Source organism: Procambarus clarkii, chromosome 67, assembly GCF_040958095.1.
Source record: "Procambarus clarkii isolate CNS0578487 chromosome 67, FALCON_Pclarkii_2.0, whole genome shotgun sequence".
NCBI lineage: Eukaryota > Metazoa > Arthropoda > Malacostraca > Decapoda > Cambaridae > Procambarus > Procambarus clarkii.
In genome coordinates, this window is record NC_091216.1 from 24,342,120 (window position 1) to 24,366,819 (window position 24,700).

At 37.3% G+C, this 24,700-nt stretch overlaps 1 protein-coding gene across 1 annotated transcript; it reads left to right on the plus strand.

Annotated features, from left to right (window-relative positions):
• The first annotated feature begins 16,622 nt into the window (after nt 1–16,622).
• On the plus strand, nt 16,623–20,987 carry LOC123767513 (uncharacterized). Its single transcript, XM_045757198.2, has 2 exons — nt 16,623–16,667; nt 18,990–20,987. The coding sequence occupies exons 1-2, from the start codon at nt 16,623–16,625 to the stop codon at nt 20,985–20,987; spliced, it is 2,043 nt and encodes a 680-aa protein (XP_045613154.2).
• Nucleotides 20,988–24,700: the final 3,713 nt, after the last annotated feature.

A 24,700-nucleotide genomic window follows, 5' to 3' on the forward strand; every position in this document is an offset into this window, starting at 1 on the left:
TAAGCTAAATAACCTAACATTAAGAGGCAACTTTTGATACAAAATGAATGATATAATTAACCCTTTAAGAACGTTGCATTCCCGATGCATAATTAGTTTGGTGTTGCGCTTAAATTAATCCCTCTCAACCTCTGGAGGGTTATTAGGGCCACATTATAGCTTACTAACCAGCCAGCAAGTATATTTTAGTACGTCAACATAGTCTCGGACTAAAGTAAAATCAGCATATACGCTGAGAAGGACGGGTATATTTTTCGTTGTATATCACTGTGATGCGTAATTTGAAATATATTATTTAATGAGATAAATAATTAACAATAACATGTTAAATTAAGAAGAATGTGTAAACAAATGATTAACTTAAAATTCGATGTTTCCGTAAGTATACATAATTGTATATAGATTTACATACACAGTATGCCACTGAACCATCGAATTTGAAAGCTCATACAATTTAACTGCTGGTGTAGGTTAACTGCACAGCAGAGGAGACGTACTGATTCTGTAACCCAATTATGACGTGATTAAACGATCGCTAACGAAATCATTACAGACAGAATCTGACGACAGTCAACAATCTCAACCTAACTTTCACTTCTTGTGAACTCCTTTAAGTATAGAATTTCTTTCCACATATATACAAACGTTTTTAATTATTAAATTAACAAAGTGTTGACAATATTGATAATAAATAAATGTATTAAAATTTGTATTAATTAAAGAAAACTGACAGCACACATTTCTTCAAAGGAAGGAAATTGTATGTCCTAATATTGGGTGTATATTAACCCTAAATTAGGTTTTAGTATAAATGCACTGATACATATGAATCGATAAAGATTTCTTTGTGTACTAAATACAGAATTCAGTATCAGTGGGCAGGGTATTGAAGAATCTATGATACTTTGTTTCAAAGACCCGCCCACCATTTTTTTTCTGGAAGAAATCCAAAGCGATCCATCTAGGGCAGATAACATGATCATCTGACCAACAGTAGCCTATAAGGAGGGTTCTTGGGCTGCCGGTCTCATTCCCGCGTTCGCATTTCATTGGTCGAAACCCTACATTAACATTTACCTCAATAGCCAATCACAGGACAGAATCATTTGATAGCTCCGCCTAGTTAATGACATTTCTCAAAAGTTTAACATTACCTTAATGCTTGTTTATGACGTACCATTTTTTCAATACAATTATATTTAAAATTATATTGTTATTTTTAATAATAATTAAATATTATAGGCTTTAACAGTTGATACAAAATAATGTTGCATCAAGTCTAGTACGAAGCCTCGCACACTCATATCATTATATTTGCACTTAGAGAAACTTCTATGAACTCTGAAATTATTTTCCATTTCTGCCATTAGAAACCTTTACCTCCAAATCGGAAAACTGGGAAATATATTAGGAAACCTGACAGTCCATCGAGGAATAGCCAAAATTTATCAGGAAACCCTGACGCCTTAATAAACGGCCCATCCAAAATTTGCCTGGAACCCCCGACGGCTTCAACGGCCCATCCCCCCCTCCAAAAAAATGGGCATTTTAATGCTTCATCTCTACTACTACATATTGCTCCTTTTGCCACTAGATGGAACAGTTTGTCAGGTAACACTGAGGTAGTGATGATATCACAGATTAAGCAGCCCAGCAGTTCATTTATATCAACGTTTATATCCAACAAATAACATTTAATATTACATTTAATTATTACATATGTCGAAAAATGCACATTTAAATGTATCTGGGATGAAACAGTATGTCATAAGAAAGGTTGACAATACGAACACTGGAGCTTCTATTTGATTTCTTCCTGTGATTGGTTGTTGGGTGAACGTCAACATAAAACTTCTACCAATGAAATGTGAGCGCACAGGAATAGAACCTTCAACATTACAACCCATTATACACAGAAATCACAATAGCGTGATGCATCAAATGAACAAATCCACAAAGGCCGTGACGAGGATTCGAACCTACGTCCAGGAGCGTCCCAGACGCTGCCTTAATCGACTGAGTTACGACATGGTCAAAAGAATTGAAGCCAGAAGAAAGTTCAGTAGAACTTCTGGTTTCAATTCTTTTGACCATGTCGTAACTCAGTCGATTAAGGCAGCGTCTGGGATGCTTCCGGACGTAGGTTCGAATCCTCGTCACGGCCCTTGTGGATTTGTTCATTTACAACCCATCTCATGGACAGCTATTGTCCTGTTAATAGTGTCATTTGTTGTCCCTAGAGTTATTTTGCTCTGCTATTTTGCACCTCAGTATTTTGAGGTACGAAGTATGTTGTGTACGCACACACACACACACACACACACACACACACACACACACACACACACACACACACACACCGAAGCTAATACATAAATCTCAATCCAAGTAAGTAAAGCATGGGACCTGAGTCCATTGCATTAAATTGAAAATATTTAGAAGGCGTGGCAATAAGCCGAAGCTAGACCCAGCAAGTATACCTAAGTATGTCCAGGTGAGTAAACACATATTACATGGTGGAAATATTAGGCGACGTATACTTTTTTCACTTACGTCTATCTTGAGCCCATAATTTGCTAGCCAGAGATTGTGAGTCTTTCGCTAAGTGTTAAGTGAGACACTGAGGAAACCACATGGTTTGTGAAGGTGGAACAGGAGTGGGAGTGTGGCAAGTGTTGTGGCGGCGTTGTGGTACATTCCTCCTGTCAGTGGTTACGTGTGAGTGACTACGGGGAAGTGAGGTCTTATAACCCGCCACTAGCCTCGACGTACCCGTTGTGTAGTAACTTTAATATTCTCATGTTTACATTCTTTGTCATATCTGGTTTTCAAGTTGTGAATGAAGGTCGCTTCCACATATGTTTCCAGTTCATTCCACTTGTACTGAATGTGCGTGTTTATGTCTGAATGTGTGTGTATATGTATCTGAGTGTGTGTATTCACCTAGTTGTGCTTGCGGGGGTTGAGCTCTGCTCTTTCGGCCCCCCTCTCAACTGTCAGTCAACTGTTACTAACTACTAACTAATTCCCCCCCCCCCCTCCACACACACAGGAAGTAGCCCGTAACAGCTGTCTAACTCCCAGGTACCTATTTACTGCTAGGTAACAGGGGGCATCAGGGTGAACGAAACTCTGCCATTTTTGTTTCTCTCCGGCGCCAGGAATCGAACCCGGGCCACAGGATTACGTTTCCAGCGTGCTGTCCAAACAGCCACCCGCGCCGTGTGTATGTCTCTCTGAGTGTGTACTCACCTATTTATGTATGCGGCTCGAGCTCTAGTTTTTTAATCCCATCGTTCCCGCATACGGTTGTCTAATGTAATGACGCCTGACCTATTTGCCTATCGTATAAAATTATGAATGGAGTTCGCACCACTGATCGAGGCGGTGTTAGAGGCGTTTGTGGTAGTGTTAATAAGTGTTAGAGGCTGTAGTGGTGATGATGGCGGTGCTGGAGGCGTTAGTGATGGTGTTAGTAAGTGTTGAAGGCGTTAGTGGTAGTGTTAATAAGTGTTGGAGGCTGTGGTGGTGACGATGGCGGTGCTGAAAGCATAGTGGTGGTGACGATGGCGGTGCTGAAAGCATAGTGGTGGTGTTAGTAACCTGTCAAGGACACCATAATTGTGTACTGTAGTATACTATAAACATGCAGAAGCTGTGTTTGTAACAGATTTGAACCCGGTGGTGCCCGGGTCAACCAGAGCAACTTAAATCTGTATTTAATCAGTCTTTCTTCCAATTGTTCTCTCTCTCTCTCTCTCTCTCTCTCTCTCTCTCTCTCTCTCTCTCTCTCTCTCTCTCTCTCTCTCTCTCTCTCTCTCTCTCTCTCTCTCTCTCTCTCTCTCTCTCTCTCTCTTTCTCTCTCTCTCTCTCTCTCTCTCTCTCTCTCTCTCTCTCTCTCTCTCTCTCTCTCTCTCTCTCTCTCTCTCTCTCTCTCTCTCTCTCTCTCTCTCTCTCTCTCTCTCTCTCTCTCTCTCTCTCTCTTTCTTACAATATCTCTATTAGAGCACATGTTAGCATGTCTATTTAATTAATGAAATATTCAAATAATAACGCGTTCTCTAATTGCTTTGAAGCTGTGGGAGGGAGGTTTGGTTATTAAGTTATGTGTTTTCCCCCATTATGGCCAAAGTATGATAAAAAAATATTTTTTTAATTTTACTAAGATCGGTTCATAATGTTTGAAAATTTGATGTAAGGAAAAATTAATTTTAATTTGTTTAAGTATTTAGAGAAAAGGACACCGGTGGCATTGCTATTATCGTCGTGGGGGGGGGGGGGGGATAATAGTACGTGCCCGTCATACGCTGTTCCTTTATAAATTCTGGCGACCCCAAACTGACCATGTTGGGCACGTACCCCACAGGATTCAAAGTGCAAAGTTGTGTGAGGCTAGCCCCAAGAGTCCTCCAACCTCGGACAGACAAAATAAAATATTTCAATAGCGCAAATATTTTTTTCCGCAAGTCCTTTTTTTTGCACGTTTCATTCATAGTAGCTGAAAAATACTATCATCTATGGATGACAGATTGTTTCTAGGTCAGTAGCCTTGTTTCACAGCCTTAATAAGACGTATGCCGTTAATAGGCTTAAGCCCACCACCAAACCAAGCTATGCATTGGTATTAGAGATTTATACCATGAGTAGAGTACCCAGCTTCTTTTTGTATATACACTGCGAAGTATACCCTACTTCTCGTTGTATATACACTGAGTATTGTATCCCGGTTCTCGGTATATGTACACTGAGTAGTGTACCCCGCTTCTCGGTGTATATACACTGCGAAGTATACCCTACTTCTCGGTGTATATACACTGAATATTGTACCCCGGTTTCCGGTATATATACACTGAGTAGTGTACCCCGCTTCTTGGTTTATATACAATCAGAGGTCACTTTTGTCCTGGACAATATTCAGGACAAAACTGTTCTTGTAGTCTGCTCAGTGAGCTATTATGGCGGCCTTAATACCCTTACAGGGAATGATAAGCTTAAAGCCCAACTCCTAACTTTGTATTGACAATATACCTTAAAATTCAAGTACGTTTAATGAGAAAAGTAAATACTTGTGAAAGGGATAGAGTAGCTTAGGCTGTTTCTACCCCCGTTCTAAACACCATTTGTTTTATACATCGTTTTTGGTGGTGTGTGGTAGCATGTATCTGCTAAGTGTTGTTGTATATTGATTTTTTTGTACATTGCTTTAAAATCAAAAACAAAAAAAAGTGATTTGATATATTTAAATGTTGCCATATCCTTCTTTTTCTCTTGATACGTGTTCACTTAATTTATTAGTTTTGTGTGCGGCAAAAGACTGGAAAGACAAAGTTAGAGAAGATTCAACAGTATGCCACCAGATACGTCCCGGAACTGAGAGGTATGAGCTAAGAGGAAAGGCTAAAAAGCTGAACCTTACGTCCCTGGAAACAAAAGAGTAAGGGAAGACATGATAACCCCTACAAAATTCTCAGGGAAATTGATGTTATGGACAAAGACAAACCCTTCAGCACAGGTGGAACATAACCAAGGGGACACAGGTGGAAACTTAGTACCCAGATGAGCCACAGAGACTATTAGAAAGAATTTTTTCAGTGTCAGAGTAGTTAATAAATGGAATGCACTAGGAAGTGATGTGGTGGCTGTGTATGGCTGACTCCATACACAGTTTCAAATGTAGATATGATAGAGCCCAGTAGGCTCAGAACCACTTGAGCCTACTGGGCTCAAGTGGTTCTGAGCCTACTGTACACCACTTGATTGAAGGTTGTACACCACTTGATTGAAGGTTGAGAGGCGGGACCAAAGAGACAAAGCTCAACCCCCCACAAGCACAACTAGGCGAGTACATAAGCGGAGAGCCCAGGGACCGGCCCAAGAACCCCTTACCTATGGCAGTGACCTGACCTAACCTAACCTAACCTAACCTAACCAAGTGGGTAGACTCCGTGTCATTGTTGGTGGGGTAAGGCAAAATTAGGACCTACCTTACCTTACGGTTACCTTGCGATGATTTCCGGGCTCAACGTCCCCGCGGCCCGTTCCCTGACTAGGTTTCCTGGTTGCTAGACTAATCAACCAGGCTGTTGGATGCAGCTGCTCGCACTCTGATGTAGGAATCACAGCTTGGGTGATCAGGTATCCTTTGGAGGCCAAGTTCTATCAAGTTCTCTCTCGAAGCACTGCGAGGAACAGATGAGGCTTAGAAGTTTTCCAGAATGACCAAAACAAGGTGGTTAGATACATGCATGGATACTTGATTTCAATGGCAGCTGGTGTAAGATGACAAGAATATAAGTAGGAGATCACCAGGACGGTACACAGTGAGGGAGAATCACCTTTCTGAGACAGCTGAGGAAAAATACCAAGAAATAGACAATATACACCAGGTATGCACACTCGTGCACACTAGGTATACACACTCGTGCATACCGGGTATACACTGAGTATACACACTGGAGCCCAGCAGGTATATACCCGGTATACACACTCGTGCACAGCAGGTATACACACTCGTGCACATCAAGTATATACCAGGTATACACCGGGTATACACACTCGTGTATACATAAACCCCATAACGACGAACTGCCGAACATCAGAAAAGTCTTGAGGAACCTCAGTAAGAATTCCTTCAGAATACTGTGTTTCCACCTACGAGAGAAGAGACTTAGAGTATGCAGCGCCGCTGTCGAGTCATCACCTCAAACACTCACAATTAAGTTTGAAAATAAACAGAGGTTAAAAACGAGGCTCGTCACAATGTCACTGGGATGGGGTATTAAAAATAGCTGAAAAACCTGGACTTAACGACACAACAAAAAATGGAAAAAAAAGAGAAACTAGAGAGGAGACATGATCGAGACATACAATATTTATCGGAATTAACAGGGAGGAGGAAAAAAAGAGGAAATGTTCACAATGAAAACCAATAAATGGGCCATGGAGATGTAAGAGCATTATTATTTATTAGGAGGGAAGTAGAATATATTGGATGAGGATGTACAAGTTAACTCTATGCAAAATTTTAAAACTAATATTATAGGATAAATCCTAGTCTGTAGTCATTTCATTATATGATCGGCAGCTGGAAAAGTGGGGGCCCAAGAGCTGAGGCACAACCCTATAGACACAAATTTGTGAGTACACACGAAATAGATGAGGTTGTCGAAGCCAATCAGCATAGTTATAAATTTATTTATTTATTTATCTATTTATTAATTTTAAATATAAATAAAATAAAAAACGAGCGAAATGAGTCACTGCATTCAACTAATGATGGTCGAGTGGCAGATGCTCGACCCTGTAAGCACAACTAGATGAGTCCAACTAAGTGCGCACACATGACTCACCCACACACACATGACTGCATCAAGTGTGACTCCCTGGGAAACTTTCACTACGTCCATTGAGCACCTCCACCCTCCCCTTACAAGCTTCACTAACCAGACCTTCACATGTTACGCTCAAACACCTGCTAAAAATAAATATCCCCGGATTAGCAGCGGTAAACTTTGCGTAATAGCAACACCGCCGAGATTTTGCGAAATCATTGCGATTTTTGTATATTGTAAAACATTTTTCTGTCTTTGTTTTAGAAGTGCATTGTTCTTTTATTTAAGATCTGTGTGCAATGGTATTGTTGCGACTACGGTTTGGTAAAGTTTGTCCGGTAAACAATATGTGTGGCCGGTTGATGTTCCACAGGTCGCTTGTCACGCTGTGAGGACCAGACGCTACACAAGGGAGAGAGAGGGAGAGGCTGAGTGAGAGGGGAGGGGTAGAGGGAGAGGCAGAGGGGTTACAATGAGAGGGGAAGAGGTCAAGTGACAGCAGGAGGGGCAATATATATGGAGCGGAAATTGGCACTTGATTCTCATCATCAATTATTTTTATATCCATATGTCAATTAAAAATATTTATGTATTTTTCTATTATTTTCATTATTTTCACACAAATTTGTTTGATCTATTGTTACACAAGTTTGTTTGGTTAATTGGTACACAAGTTTATTTGGTCTATTGGTACACAAGTTTGTTAGATCTATTGATACACAAGTTTGTTTTGTCTATTGTTATACAATTTTGTTAGATATACTGTATTATTATACAAGTGTGTTTGATCTATTGTTGCAAAAGTTTGTTTGAACTATTATTACAAAAGTTTATTTGGTCAATTGTTACACAAGATTGTTTGATCTAGTGTTGCACAAGTTCGTTAGAACTATTGGTACACAAGTTAAACTAGACTATACATAGATACAGGTATTTAGTAATATGTATATACATATGTATACAAGAACTACTGCCGATTTTCAACAGTGGAATCATGTCATGGGAGATTCAGCGTGTTTGAATATTTGCTTGAGATATGTATGATTGAATGCTTGATATGTATGAATAAGTAGTTGTCGTATGTATGAATGCGTAGTTGTTGTATGTATGACTGAATGTTTATATATATATGAGTAGTTGTCGTATGTATGATTGAATGCATTTCATGAATGAGTAAGTTGGGATATATAATAATGAAATCATTGTTATATACATAGTATCCGTGTGTATTTCAATTCACGCAGGTCTGACTGCTGAAGTTTATTTTACATTAATGCTACGATATTTTACAGAAATATTTCTGATATTCTAGGAAAACTCGAAAATTCATAGAATACTCTTCTAATATGCAGAGTATTAAAATAGTACAAAATCATTATGCAATCAATTTGCAGAGGTTATGTGTAATTAGTTAATAAATATATTATTTATTTAATAGATTTATTTATTAATTATTTAATTATATATTGTTAAATTATTTACTAGTAAATTATTTATTCCAAAACTATTTATTAATTCATAAATTATTTATTGATTTTTTAAATTATTTATTATTAAATTTATGAATGAATGAATGAATTAACTATTAATTGTTAAATTTATTAATTATCAAATTAATTATGTAATAAATGCATTTAATTATTGCATTTATTAATTAATAAATTCTTAATTATTTAATGTATTAATTATTAAATTTATTAATTATCAATTTATTAATTATTAAATTTATAAACTATTATTAAATTATTTATAATGTTTTATTAATTCATGAATTTAACAAGTTTAAATAATTTAATAAACAAGGTAGAAAATAATACTCTTGAAACTATTAGAAGAATGTTTCTGGAATACTGGAAAACTGAAATATAGCATTATTAATATTTTTTAATTATCAGTTGATATTAGTTTCTGTGGCTTACAATTACTAGTCAAATAAAGAATAATTCGTTCCCAACTTCCAAGAGCCAAAACTCTTACCAACTATTTTAGTTTTGCTTCAAGTCCCTGGAAACAACAATATTTAACAACTTTTATCCAGATGTTCTTGGAGGTGAAACATTTTAATCAACATACGTTACTTCCAGGCATTTGGAGCATCAATTCCTTTTCCCTTGACTATGGAGCGCCAGAGTCTTTCATCCAATGAGTGCTCAAAGTGAGTATTTACCAGTATAATCAATTTCTGGAGCGATGATTGTTTTATATAAAACAATACAAATGTTAAGTCTCGTTTAGGTGACTAAGAGGTGTTTGGATTTGTGAGTAGCACTGCTGTTAAAACCTAATGATAACATTCAGTAATTGGATGAAATATTTCTTTGATACACGCTGAAGCAGGTCTCTACCTAACATAAAATATTCCTTAATCAAATTAGAAAATTTGAGAAAGCCTGTGTACCATTTCACTGTACCCCGTTAATACAGCTATACCCTGAACATACGGTCTAACAACGAACTGGCGTGCTTGTATATTCTGTTCAAAATTCCCTCAACGTTCGTTCAGAATGGTAAGGCTGGGACCACAACAATGGAGTACAAACCACATACCAATATCAGTATTTTACCTCAGGTTATAACACTTCTGCTTTTCAAGAACTGTATCTCGTTCATTCCATGAATTTCTTCTTCCATCACAAGAACCATTAGTGGTACGCTCGCAAGCCTCTGTGTGGTCAAATGAGATGTTAACTCCATAAGGAAGTCATTTATTACAATGGGACGTCATCTGCAGAAGTCTCGGTCTTTCTCTGTTGTTTTTTAAGAAAGACTTGAGGTCATTAGGAATGGTACTAATGTTCTTAAATGAAACTGCAAGCTAACAGCTGTTATCCTACACCAGCTTATCTAAAGTCTGATCCTAGAAACTGTTATGTGTAATTAGTTTTCATTAGGAATGAATTATATTCATTAAGTTACAGTTGTATTAAGTACAACTTAAAGCTGGATGTAACTGCGTGCCAGAGCCTTCGTATGATCAAGTTCATTAGATTTCATGTGTATCAACGTATTGAGAGAATAAATGCGAGATGCAAGGAAATAAGAATGGAGACAAGAGGACAGAGGGACTATACAAGTAATCTACCTCAGTCAAAGGAGGAAAAATACCTAGGAGTAGATATAATGTATCTATGCAAAACAGTCAAGACTTGGGACAGTTTTCAGGAACCTGAACAAAGCTCTTGAGACTAAAAGCACTAGAGTATGAAGCACCAGCTAGCTACCCGCTCCTTCAGGAGGCCCATTAACTAGTAACACAATTAAGAGGAAAAAGAACACTTTAAGAGGCTAATGGATCTGAACCTCGCAATGAAGTTGACGGAGAACAAAAGGAGATATGATCGAAACATACATGATTTTTGGATAGTAAAAGAGACCAAGCAGAAGACTGGGATAAAATTTAGTTACCAGATGTGTATTAAATGGACTATAGGAAACATTTCTTTAGTGAAAAAGTAGTGACCAAGTGGAACCAACTACGTGAGAGATGGTACTGGACTAATTCCAAACAATGAAAATTAGATATAACAATCAGAAAAAAAACTCAGTCTGGAGCGATTGCCTCAGTTTACTGGTGGTTGGTAAGGCGGCTCAGGAGCTAATTTTTGACTCTTCAAACTCCACGAAGGTAAAAACTACCAGGTGATTACACCTCTGGCCGTGCTAGCTGATGCATTAACCACAACAATCTGTTATGATGTCAATTACTTAAACAATCTCACACTGCAGTTTATCACAATTCAACTCCTTTTTTCTTGTTTTTTTTTACAATTTATTATGATCTACAATGATATTCTCAGAGTGAACACTACGAGTGTACAGTAGGAGTGAACACTATGAGTGAATAATACAAGTGTCCATTTGTACTGAACATTTCCATTTGTTGTTAGTGTTATGAGTGTTTGTCCTTGTTGCCAGTGATTGAGAGCTTGTTGTTATAGTTTTTGAGTGCGTGTTGTTAGTTCTTGTTGTTATAGTGCTTCGAACGCTTGTTCATACGGCCTGAATGCTTATAGTTAATGCTTTAGTGCTTGCTGTTAGTTCCTGAGTGCTTAATAGTGTTTGAATGCTGTTACTGATTCATGTGCGTTTGTTGGTGGTGCTTGAGTAATTATTGTTTGTGCTTCAATGCCTTGTTGTTAATGTTTGAGTGATTGTTTTCAATGTCCTGAGTGCTATTTTAATGTTCTAGTGCTTCCTTTAATGTTCGAGGGTTTGTTGTTAGTGCTTGCTGTTAGAGAAAGTGCCTAATCCAGCTGACAGTGCCTCGAGGGTTAGCTGCGTAAGGCAGTGGAACCCCTGGCACTGTGAAGTCACACTCTGGCCCTGTGAACGTCCACACAGAGGACCTGTGATATCCATTTGCCGTACACTGTGAGTGAGCTAGGTCTTTGTACTATTATAAGAGAGAATGTATGTCCGTCTGTTCGAAGTTGGAGGCCAGACACTCGGGGTTAGCTTCACCCAAATTTACAGAGGGAATGGTCTGAGGTCTGGGATGAACATAGGCTGGGCGTGGTCTCTCCAAAATTCAAAAGTGAACAGCGTGGCAGGGCCACATTCAGACTCCCACTACGATTTTGGGTACTACCCGCCAGCTACATCGCTAAATATTTTCAAAATCAAACTTAAAAAAAAAAATATCTTACAGTATTGTGCAAAATTATTCGCTGATCTCAGAAAAGTTAACAGAAATTTTCTGCTGAACATCTTTTGCCTGTACTCGCATAAGATAAACAAATCTCCAACACCGTCAAAGATTTCTCAGGCCACGGCTGTTCTCCTAGTGAAGGGGTAACTATTCTGGTCTGTGGTATTTCACACCTCTGAGATCAACTCGCTGCCGACAACCCAAATATTAAAGATTATATTTTGTTTATAAAAGACAGACAGAGACAGGGCAGAGACAGACTGAGACGGAGAGATGATAGAAAGATAGATAGATAGATAGATAGATAGATAGATAGATAGATAGATAGATAGATAGATAGATAGATAGATACCTAAATAGATAAACAGTTGGATAGATAAATGGATAAATGAAGAAATAGATGGACAGATGATTAATTGACTGATGGATATATATATATATATATATATATATATATATATATATATATATATATATATATTTATATATATATATATATATATATATATATATATATAAACCTAGAAGGGGTACCACCTCTGGTGCAAGTGTAGGGACCCACAGCCTCGGAGAAGAAAATAAAGAGTACCCAGAGAAGACCTTGTGGATCCTCACTGAACACTTTATAATATAATGGCCAGAACCGCATTACTTGGCCTAGTTGAAAGTCCGGATTTACTTAACAAGCAGAGTGAATTTTGTTATTATCCATTATTTTTTCCAATTAATATTTTTATATTACATTAGGAACATGAAATACTGATATAATTAGGTTAAATTGAATTATGTTTCATCAAATTTCTGTTAGTTTTACAGGAAATGTAAACAAAAATCAAATCATATGTAATGTCGCTTAATCGTTCCATAAGAAAAAAATGTAAAAATGTTATATATCAGGAAAATTCGGCTTGTTTGTGAACTTGGCCTATTATGTACAATATATATATATATATATATATATATATATATATATATATATATATATATATATATATATATATATATATATATATATATATATATATATATATATATGTGTGTATATCACGAAAATAAACACGTGATTAAGAATGTGAATTAAGAACGTGATTAAGAATATATATATATATATATATATATATATATATATATATATATATATATATATATATATATATATATATATATATATATATATATATATATATGTCGTACCTAGTAGCCAGAACGCACTTCTCAGCCTACTATGCAAGGCCCGATTTGCCTAATAACCCAAGTTTTCATGAATTAATGTTTTTTCGGCTACCTAACCTAACTTTTTCGGCTACCTAACCTATAAAGATAGGTTAGGTTAGGTTAGGTAGGGTTGGTTAGGTTCGGTCATATATCTACGTTAATTTTAACTCCAATAAAAAAAAATTGACCTTATACATAATGAAATGGGTAGCTTTATCATTTCATAAGAAAAACATTTGAGAAAATATATTAATTCATGAAAACTTGGCTAATTAGGCAAATCAGGCCTTGCATAGTAGGCTGAGAAGTGCGTTCTGGCTACTAGGTACGACATATATATATATATATATATATATATATATATATATATATATATATATATATGTCGTACCTAATAGCCAGAACGCACTTCTCAGCCAACTATGCATGGCCCAATTTGCCTAATAAGCCAAGTTTTCATGAATTAATGTTTTTTCGACTACCTAACCTACCTAACCTAACCTAACCTAACTTTTTCTGCTACCTAACCTAACCTAACCGATAGAGATAGGTTAGGTTAGGTTACGTAGGGTTGATTAGGTTCGGTCATATATCTACGTTAATTTTAACTTCAATAAAAAAAATTGACCTCATACATAATGAAATGGGTAGCTTTATCACTTCATAAGGAAAAAATTAGAAAAAATATATTAATTCAGGAAAACTTGGCTTATTAGGCAAATCGGGCCTTGCATAGTAGGCTGAGAAGTGCGTTCTGGCTATTAGGTACGACATATATATATATATATATATATATATATATATATATATATATATATATATATATATATATATATATATATATATATATATATACGACCAAAGTTGGAGGCTAGACGCTTGGGCCTAGCCTCATCCGAATTGGCGAGAATGGTCTGGGATCCGGGATGAACAGAGGCTGATCGGGGTCGCCAGAATTCAAAAGTAAACAACGTACCAATGCCACATTTAGACCCTCGCGGCGAATTTTGGCACTGTTTGCCACTATTCCTACGAAAATATCTTGAAATGAAATATTCTAAACTGATTCTTTTTCTTAATGGAATACACTACTCTTCATTGATTTCAGGATAATTAACATAAATTTCGTGCTATTTAAACACGGCCATTATCCCATAAAATGTGTAATTTATATTCTGAAATTAACTTCCCCTTATCACTGAGTTTGATTAAAATGCATTTTCACGTAAAAACAATAACATAAGCGTGTCTCAACCGCCAAAAACTGGGTTAACTGTGAAGTCGTGGGCGTTGGACTCTATTGAACCGTGCCTGTACCGCTGCGCTCCAGCAGGCCCACGTGCATCCCACTGAGTGTCGTGTTGCCAAGCGCACACTGTCACCCCGTCGGGAAACATTCTCATAAGCACTTTTGCGTAATTGTTGAGAGAAAGGTATATCTCCGTGACAATCTGGCAACGATATACTGTCTGGTAATTATTTTTTGATTGTGCAAAAAAATATCAGTTGCGAATTGCGTCGTTTGATAACTTTTAAAATATATGAAATATCTGTCTTTAACAGATTTTGACGTATTCAGTACATATGTAGCCTGAGGTTTCCCTGTGACTTACGACAGATGAGACTATATACATATATATATATATATATATATATATATATATATATATATATATATATATATATATATATATATATATATATATATATATATATATATGTATATATATATATATATATACACATATATATATATATATATATATATATATATATATATATATATATATATATATATATATATATATATATATATATTGCGCATTCAGAGCTAAATGACAAGTTTTTCTCTGAATGTTCTGTGTTCCCTTCTTCCTTTTTCTTTCCCCTACAATTGCACCAGAGGTGGTACCCCCCTTTATATATATATATATATATATATATATATATATATATATATATATATATATATATATATATATATATATATATATATATCTGTGTGTGTGTGAGTGTGTGTGTGTGTGTGTGTGTGTGTGTGTGTGTGTGTGTGTGTGTGTGTGTGTGTGTGTGTGTGTGTGTGTGTGTGTGTGTGTGTGTGTGTGTGTGTGTGTGTGTGTGTGTGTGTGTGTGTGTGTGTGTGTGTGTGTATGTGTGTGTGTGTGTGTGTGTGTAAAGAGAAAGTGTTTGTCTGAACTTCTGGCATTCCAAGTTTCTAGTAATCAGTTTACCTTCGCTTTCAATTTGGCAGAAAAAGCCATCGCTATCCATTTAAACTTAATTGATCAGAGACGCTGAGGTTCATTTTCTCAATATATTCATCCTCTTTGAGAATAACATATTGGCGGCATATTGCTTCTTCTAACAACTGCTTACTTATTATACAAAGAAACAGAGCAGAGGCAGAAGCTGCATGTGCATGTAATGCATCCTTAGGGGTGACGTCCCCCTGTGCCTCGCGGTCGAGTATGTCATCTAGCAAGATCTCCAACTTCACCTTACGGGTCATCTCGCTTGGTCTGGACACAACGTGGTAGATAATGTCCAGACTTGAGTGTAGTGTTGTCCTCAATGAGCTAGGTTCCGGGGGAGTTACTGATGCCTTATGATAGTGAAGCAGAGACAATGGGCGTTGGTCCTTGTGATAGTGAAGGAGAAGAGAGAGAATAACGGATTAAGATGCATGTCTAATAACTAATCAGATAAAATTTTGAAATCAGTCACATACTGGATAGTCTCACGCATGCGCGTGTTCAATACTAGCGGGAAATTACATTATTCTCAGCAATCCACATTTTTTGAACGATCTTATCTAAGAATTCGCACAATTTGAGTACGGAATCGTCTGGTCACCTTGTCTAAGTCTTGAGAGGAATTTCTAGCAAATTTGTCTGTGTTTTATCAATACGCATCCAACCGCTCTCGTCAGGTCGGTACAGTGACCGTCTCTTTTTTTGCACGATCAATGCTCGATCCCTGATGGTTCGAGTGGCTAGGCACTGTTTCTTTTATTCTATCCTCGACCTCCAGCTCCTTTTCCCCATACTCCCTCGAAGTACTATATAATCATACAGGCTTACCTTACTCGCCTGATAATTATTTTACTTTATATCAAATAGATATCTTATGATTTAACAGGAAATGCAGGTAAGTTAGAATCATTTAGTCATATATATCATCAATATATCGCAACGAAGTTATGTTAAGTAGTATTAATTTGGGAAGGAAATTAATAGAAAGTCCATATTGTGATGACGTAGTTATTATTAGGTTTCATTGCCAATTAGGTTGATATCACCTTTTGGTTTTATTGAAAAATAATCTGCATGAATGGGTGAAAAAGTATTCCATAACACACTAATTTTAAGAAATTCAGGTACATGAACTTGATCTGAGAACGCTGGAACATGGCCAGATAACGCTAGAACATGGCCAGAGAACACTGGGACATGGCCAGAGAACGCTGGGACATGGTCAGAGAACAGTAGGACATGGCCGGAGAACGCTGGAACATAGCCAAAGAACGCTGGAACATGGCCAGAGAAAGCTAGAATACGATGGCAACAGAATTTTGAAACATTACAAATAAAATGTATGTTTGGCAGATCAAGATTTGGACGGTTTCAGAGAAAAAATATTATTTTATAATATAATATTATTTCAAAATTAGAGAGAAAAACAGAAAAACCCTTCTGTACCATAATTATATTAAATTTTGCTTCTTGTAACTTATTTTGTTCTCAACAATGCAGTTACTATCAAACGAGCACTTTCTATTTCGATAAACATATACGACAAATCTAAAGCCAATTTGTTTTAACAATAAAAATATGATAAATATCAGTAAAATTGGTTTTGATTGCTTACGAAATACATATTGAAATAATATATATTGTTCCGTAAACTATGCTGGCGAAACAATGGAATAGTTGTGCCCTGCGTGTCTTTTTTGCCTTCAATTGTATTTCAAGTGTCAAATTGTTTCATAATTCTTATAGTTTATTTCAGAAGTTTTAATCCACAAGCCATGAGTGTGTAAGACTGATTGTATACAGTTCTTTAAGCACGAGCAGTATAGTTTCTCGAAGACAAGCTTAACGAAAGAGAACGCTGTTATTAGACATGTAAATGAAAACGCCTTAACCATTCAGGTGAAAGAAAATACTATCATACAGATGCAAATAAAAATAACGCTCACAATATACTGAAGTATTTTGCTAGTAAAATCTTTGAATTCATGTCCGTACAATTGTCCTATAAATGACTGAATAAATGAATCAACGTGGCCTCATTTAACCTTCATACCGGAAATATCTTGAGATCCTAAGACCAGCGGCGGATCTTGTTCCTAAAGAAAATGTGATTTTCTCCATGTTAAACTCTTTATTTTAATGATAATTATTGTCATTATTATGTATATACTATTGGCTTCAGATACAATATATCCATTTCTTTTGTGTTTAAGGTAAAATACATTTTAAGATAAATTTGTACATTTTAAGATAACAATTAATATATATATATATATGTTTGATCATTTTTAACTATATAATTTAAAAAATTACAAATTTGCATGTCAAAAACTATGTTCCAATAGATGTATGAAGAATACTCAAAACTTCCCACAAAGATACCCGAAGTCACTTGTGAACGAAACAATGTATAAACTGCGAGATGTATCCTTTTCTGTATGTGTATATACTTGAGGCTTCTTTAGTCCTGGAATATATTCAGGACAAAAGGTTTATTGCTAATTGATCATTAATGATCGTAGTGGTATTGGTAGTGTTGGTGGTGTTAGTACAAGTGCTCAAATCTGAACACAGAAAACAAGTTGTCAAACAGACCAGAAATCCTGAGACTCATGGAGCTATCGAGCCGACACGCCCTTCCGGGTAAACCTCCTCTCGTTGCTAAAGAGAAATAAATCTTCGAGAAAGGCGGAAGGCGATCAAGAACCACTATCGAGGCGTAGCGCCAGCTGCCACATTGAAGAATGGATTCTTCTAGTGCTGGGTCATCCACGTTGATGATGTGTGTGACCAGAGCGAAGATGGGTTTATATAAAGTGCTTCAGACTTAGCATTGTTACCACTGTGGGCTCTGACATCCTGGCAACTGGACACCAACAAGTCGCTAAGATGGTTTCTAGAACTGTGAGTGAACGAACATCTTTACTGTGAGAATACTAATCAGCAGCTGGTGTTATTTCCCTCTTGAGATTGTCTGGTGTTCAAGATTTGTTGGGACAAGCTGGTTTTGCCGTATTGGAGACCACCTGGCACAGACGTGTGCTAAAACGGTAGGCATAGCTCTCTCCTCCTGAAGCAACTCCAACAGGAAGAGGATAACTCGAACTCCATCTTGATATCTCTACCAAGAATTGTACAGACAATCCATTCTCTACTGCTTGATGGTTTGGTGTTGGGATTAAACGTCTATGGAAACTTATTAAGACAACAAAATTTTAATGACCAATGAACACAAAAAAGTTGTAGCCCTAGACATAGTCCAAGATTTGTTTATCAATTTTAATGACATATAAGCCAATGTAAAGTGATCGGTCTCCTGACCTTAATTTATAATCCAAATTATTATTTTATTATTATATATCTAATTGTATTATATTATTATAAATACTAATACTTTACTATTGATATGGAATTATCATTATTATTATTTTATTTTATTATATTATTATTAGTACTGTTATTTTATGTTATTATTATTATTATTATTATTATTATTTATTATCATTATTATTATTTATTATTATTATTATTATTATTTTTCAGATACTACTTCTGTCGGCACTGTTACTCTGGGTCTCCAGCACGGCCAACCCTGGACCACTCTTTTTAAGAGGCAGATATGGCACAAGAGGTGGATATGGAAAGGGCCACGGTGGTGGATATGGCAAAGGCCATGGTGGTGGCTATGGCAAGGGACATAGTGGTGGATATGGAATGGGCCACGGTGGTGGATATGGCAAAGGCCATGATGGTGGCTATGGAAAGGGACATGGTGGTGGATATGGAATGGGCTACGGTGGTGGATATGGCAAAGCCCATGGTGGTGGCTATGGAAAGGGACATGGTGGTGGATATGGTGGAGGTGGCCATAGTGGTGGATATGGCGGAGGTGGCCATAGTGGTGGATATGGCGGAGGTGGCCATAGTGGTGGATATGGCGGAGGTGGCCATAGTGGTGGATATGGCGGAGGTGGCCATAGTGGTGGATATGGCGGAAGTGGCCATAGTGGTGGATATGGCGGAGGTGGCCACAGTGGTGGATATGGCGGCGGTGCCCATAGTGGTGGATATGGCGGAGGTGGTCATAGTGGTGGATATGGTAGTGGTGGCCATGGGGGTGTATATGGTGGAAGTGGCCATGGGAGTGGATATGGTGGAGGGGGCAATGCAGGTGGATATGGCACTAGTGGATATGGAGGAGGTGGCTATGGGGGTGGATATGGTAATAGTGTATATGGTGGAGGTAGCCATGGTGGTGGATATGGTGGGGGCCACGGGAATGGGTATGGTAATAGTGAATATGGTGGAAGTGGCCATGGAAATGGATATGGAAAAGGTAGCCATGGAGGTGGATATGGAAGTAGTGTTTCGGGGGGAAGTGGATATAGTAGCAGCGGTGTATATGATAGTGATGGATATGGAGGCGGAAGTAATGAGGAGGAATATGGTGATGATGAATATGAAGGTGGATATGGAAGTGGTAGTTCTGTGGGAGGCGGAAATAATGGCAATATTTATAGCAGTAGTGGATATGGTGGAGGGAGCCATGGGGGTGGATATGGCAGCAGTGGATACGGCAATAGTGGATATGGTAGCAGTGGATATGACGCAGTATATGGTGAAGTTGGGTATGGCGAAAGTGATTATAAGAGTGGTGGTCATGGAACTGAGTATGGCAATGACAATGGATATGGCAAAGGAGGTGGATATGGCAAAGGAAATGGATATGACAAAGGATATGGATATGGCAAAGGAGGTGGATATGGCAAAGGTGTATATGGTAAAGGAGGTGGATATGGCAAAGGAGGTGGAAATGGCAAAGGAGATGATTATAGCAAAGGAGATGGATATGGCAATGGAGGTGGATATGGCATAGGAGATAATAATGGCAAAGGAGATGAATATGGCAAAGGAGATGTATATGGCAAAGGAGAGGGTTATGGTAAAGGAGATGGATATGGCAAAGGAGATGGATATGGCAAAGGAAGTGGATATGGCGAAGATGATTATGGTAATGGAGATGGGTATGGCAAAGGAAATGGATACAGCAAAGGTGATGTATATGGCAAAGGTGATGCATATGGCAAAGGAGATGAATATGGCAAAGAAGATGGATATGACAAAGGTGAAGGATATGGCAGTAACGGTGGATATAGCTATGGATACAGAAAAGAAAATGTATATGGAAAAAGTGATGGATATAGTTACTATGATGAATCCATTAATGCTGATGAATATGACAAGACTAATGGACACGTCAATGCTGATGTCAAGTCCGATGGATATAGTAATGTTGATCAGCATATCAAGGCTGATGGATATATCAATGCTGATCCGCATATCAAGATTGATGGATATGGGAATGCTGATCAGCATATCAAGGCCGATGGATATGGCAATACTGATCAGCATATCAAGGCTGATGGATATGGCAACGCTGATCATCATATCAAAGCCGATGAATATATCAACGCCGATCAGCATGTCAAGGCCGATGCCGATCAACATATCAAGCATAACGAGAACATCAAAGACAATTGAAGAGACGGACACGGGTATTAATGTGCTCTCTGTGAGGTGAGTGCCACGGGAACACCGTTCCAATTCTTTCCTCTTGTTTTCATTGATATGTTATATATCCTTCCTGTAAGACATGGGGGACAGGGTATGTTATATGCCGTCGTGGATATGTGGATGTATTCTTACCTATTTCATTTATTTAAAACTTTCATCTTAAAAAGGGCTCTTTCTAGACATCTTTGTGACGCTTCTGTGTATTTAGTTTTCCTCACTTTGAACCGTGATCCTTTGTCTATCCAATTTGTTCCGTCGTGTCTCAAGTATGGTGAGGGTTTCATTAACTTATCCTCGAAGAGCTGTGGCGAGCCTTGTAGTAACTTTTCTGATGAATATTCCAAGCCGAGACTATATACTCAGGACTTGGTCTCAAGTAGGCTGTATTCAGGGTTTGGAAGGCTCATTTGTCTCTGTTTCTGAAGAGTATCAAGACGTGTGTCAGTATTACATTCACCTGTGAATATACACCTCGGGGTTATGTTTGGGGTTTCCTGAATATACTTAACAAGTGAGGTTAGGGGTTTTACCTGTCCTTAACTACATTGAAGAACAAGCTACTAACCTATAGGGTGTTTTCCGACGACTTGTTGCATCTAATAGTTTAAAGGCGTCTGCACTTGTCCTTTTATACATAAACTGGTATTATTTTCTCCGTTTGATTCTCCGTTAGGGTTCAGGCCACCCCAAGTGCTTATTGATCAACTAGCAAGTATACTTCAGCTCTAGAAATAAGCCAAAGCAAAATCTGTATATATACGAATTTGCGTATATTTACCTGTTGTGGGAGACAGGTCAGGTGCTGCTTACCCCGGCCTGACTGCTAATCAGTTACTCTCCGATTAAATATAAGCATAACGAACAAAAGAAAATAGTTAACATTAAGTATTTAATACATAAACAAAGTTAAATAATTCCTAAGTAAATATAACTAAATATAATACTAATATATATAATACATATAGAATACTAGAAGGGATACCCGGCGGTGCTTGGGGTCTCTGTCTCTTTCTCTCGACGGCGTGGATGGGAAAACTTCGGATACATTATGAATGCATCCTCAAAAGTGTATACAGTAATTGCAGAGCTCCAGGTACCTAATATCAGCAGGGATATGAACTAAGAGATTTGTACATTCCGTAATTTAATTCCATTCTGGTTTATGGGGAATACAGAGGTAATAATACAACTGCTTCCATCTATCGGTAGAAAATAACACTAACAGTAGACCTGGCCAAAATTAGCCATAAGATACAGCATACGCCATCTATCGGAATAAAGTTACGCTATCAAACAGGCCAACCTGCAAAATAAATCATACGCCATCCAACCAGCCCATAAGGCGTATGCCACTAGGTCCGCTTATGATATTATGTTTAAACTTTAATCTAACGAAAGAGCGACCATTTCAAATTGTTAATTAAGTAATAATAAAATATTGTAGGAGATAACTGCTGTTGTACAAAAGTGGCCCCGGGTACCTAGCGTGTGACGTCATCAGTTGGTGTACTTCACACTAAATTCTGCTGCTCCCCCGTTCCCCACCATCCCCCTTCCCTCATCCTGCCCACGTCCGAATTATGAATATCAGAAATATTCTGTTAATTTTCCCGACATTAGTGAATAATGCTGTATGTTATTATAACAACAAAAATAATTGATTCGAAGGTTTTGCTTTCAAAATGTTTACAACTAGGTACCCATTTTACTGTTGGATTAAACAACTCTACAGTTAAGGATTTTCGCCCAGGACAAATTGCTCGTGAAACGCAGACGAGCGTCTAAACCACTACACCACGGAGACTGCCCTGTTTACCCCGCCCTGCCTATGTTTATCCCGGATCCCAGACCATTATCTCTTGTCAATTTAGATGCAGCTTGGCCCACGCGAGATATAGAGAACAGACAGACAGTATACATATTTTTCTAATACCAGTCTGTTAGAGCCAAAATCAAATCTGTTATAGTTCCCCATTAATATAAAATTTTTAAGCCTGCATGTAATGCACGTTTTCTCTATATCTCATTTTCAGAAGCAGAGCGCAAGAACTGATGGGTGGATATGAAGTAACTAATCAATGACGCTACAAACTAAACTAATTTTATGTATATACACCATATTATACAAATCCACAAAACAATAAATTGTAAAATAAAATGTTATTAAGTACAAATTTGTGTTATAATCACAAAATTTTTTATCTTTACATAAAAACATTATGTTTTTAAAAAAAAAATAAAATAAAAAAATAAAAAAAAACACGTAAACAGTTTGTTCTATATCTCCTATGCCAGGTAAGTAAAACGGGGTTTAGCATAGTCTGTGCTGCGTTCTGAGTAGCTAAATCTAAAAAATCTGCATTTTCAGAAGCAGAGCGCTAAAACTGATGGGTGGATATGAAGTGACTAATCAATGGTGCTACAAACTAAACTAATTTTATGTATATACACCATATTATATAAATCCACAAAACAATAAAGTGTAAAATAAAATATTATTAAATTAATTAAGTAGCAATTTGTGTCATGATCACAAAGAAATATATCTTTTCATAAAAACATTGTTTTTATAAAAAAGAAAAGAAAAAATACGAATAAGTTTACGTTCCTTATCTCCTATGCCAGGTAAGTACAACAGGGTTTAGCATAGTCTGTGCTGCGTTCCGAGTAGCTAAATCTAAAAAAGACACATGCTAACCATCTCTCTTCCTTTACTGTGTTTGAAGATACTTAAGTATGTTAAGGTTCACTCCATGGTACGTAATAGGTGTTCTCTTCATAAGTGTTTGTCCCCTAACTCTCCTTGCCACTTCGGGTGGGTATAGTGTTTTTATGTAGTTTCAGGGCATGGTGAGAAGGCATACCTAATTTCTCTATCAACACAAACTAAAACATCTTAAAATGATAGATGAAAATTTCCACCCACAAGAGTTAAGATGATAATAACACGGAACGTTATTTTGTTTTTCTTATATGAGACACAGCACACAAAGGGAAAGTTGCACAGTATATCATTAAAAATTACTAAAGCTGAGGGCAACACAACAAACTGCCTAAGCGGCAAGATTGGTGACGTGACAGCATCATACACGGGAAAACAATTCAAAGCGGAAGCTCCTAGCAAGGCCCCGGAGCGAGAGAGAGGTCATGTATGGGGTCCCTACGGCCTTCGCCATACCCACTCGTGGACTCCGGCCAGGTCATCCACCCTCCTGTGAGGAAGCATTTGGAGAAGTGGTACTTCAAATGACATTGTTATTGACAAAATTTTATGTACAATTTTGCATAATCTGAGGATTTCAATTAAGTCTTAATAAAGTGAGGATAATGCTGATATTCACTATCACAGGACAGAGGGTCATAAACAAGACAATAGGTCTGAACTGTAGGCTGAAGCATATATATATAATATCACAATTACAGTTTGTGTAACTATGGTTACACACTTGATGATACAATAGGTCAGGTCTAAAAAAAAAATGTTTCACATTCAACCATATAGTGTTCTAGGGAATTCACTAAAGGTTTGTCTCAGAGTTTACAATCTGAATATTCTGGTAGTGGATCAGCCTCACTAACCTGTCAGATGTGCCTATAGCCAAGGCGAATTTTGCACAATGACTACATCACATTGCCTGGTCCGGTTACTGTGCTGACCATACAAATACCTATTATTACAA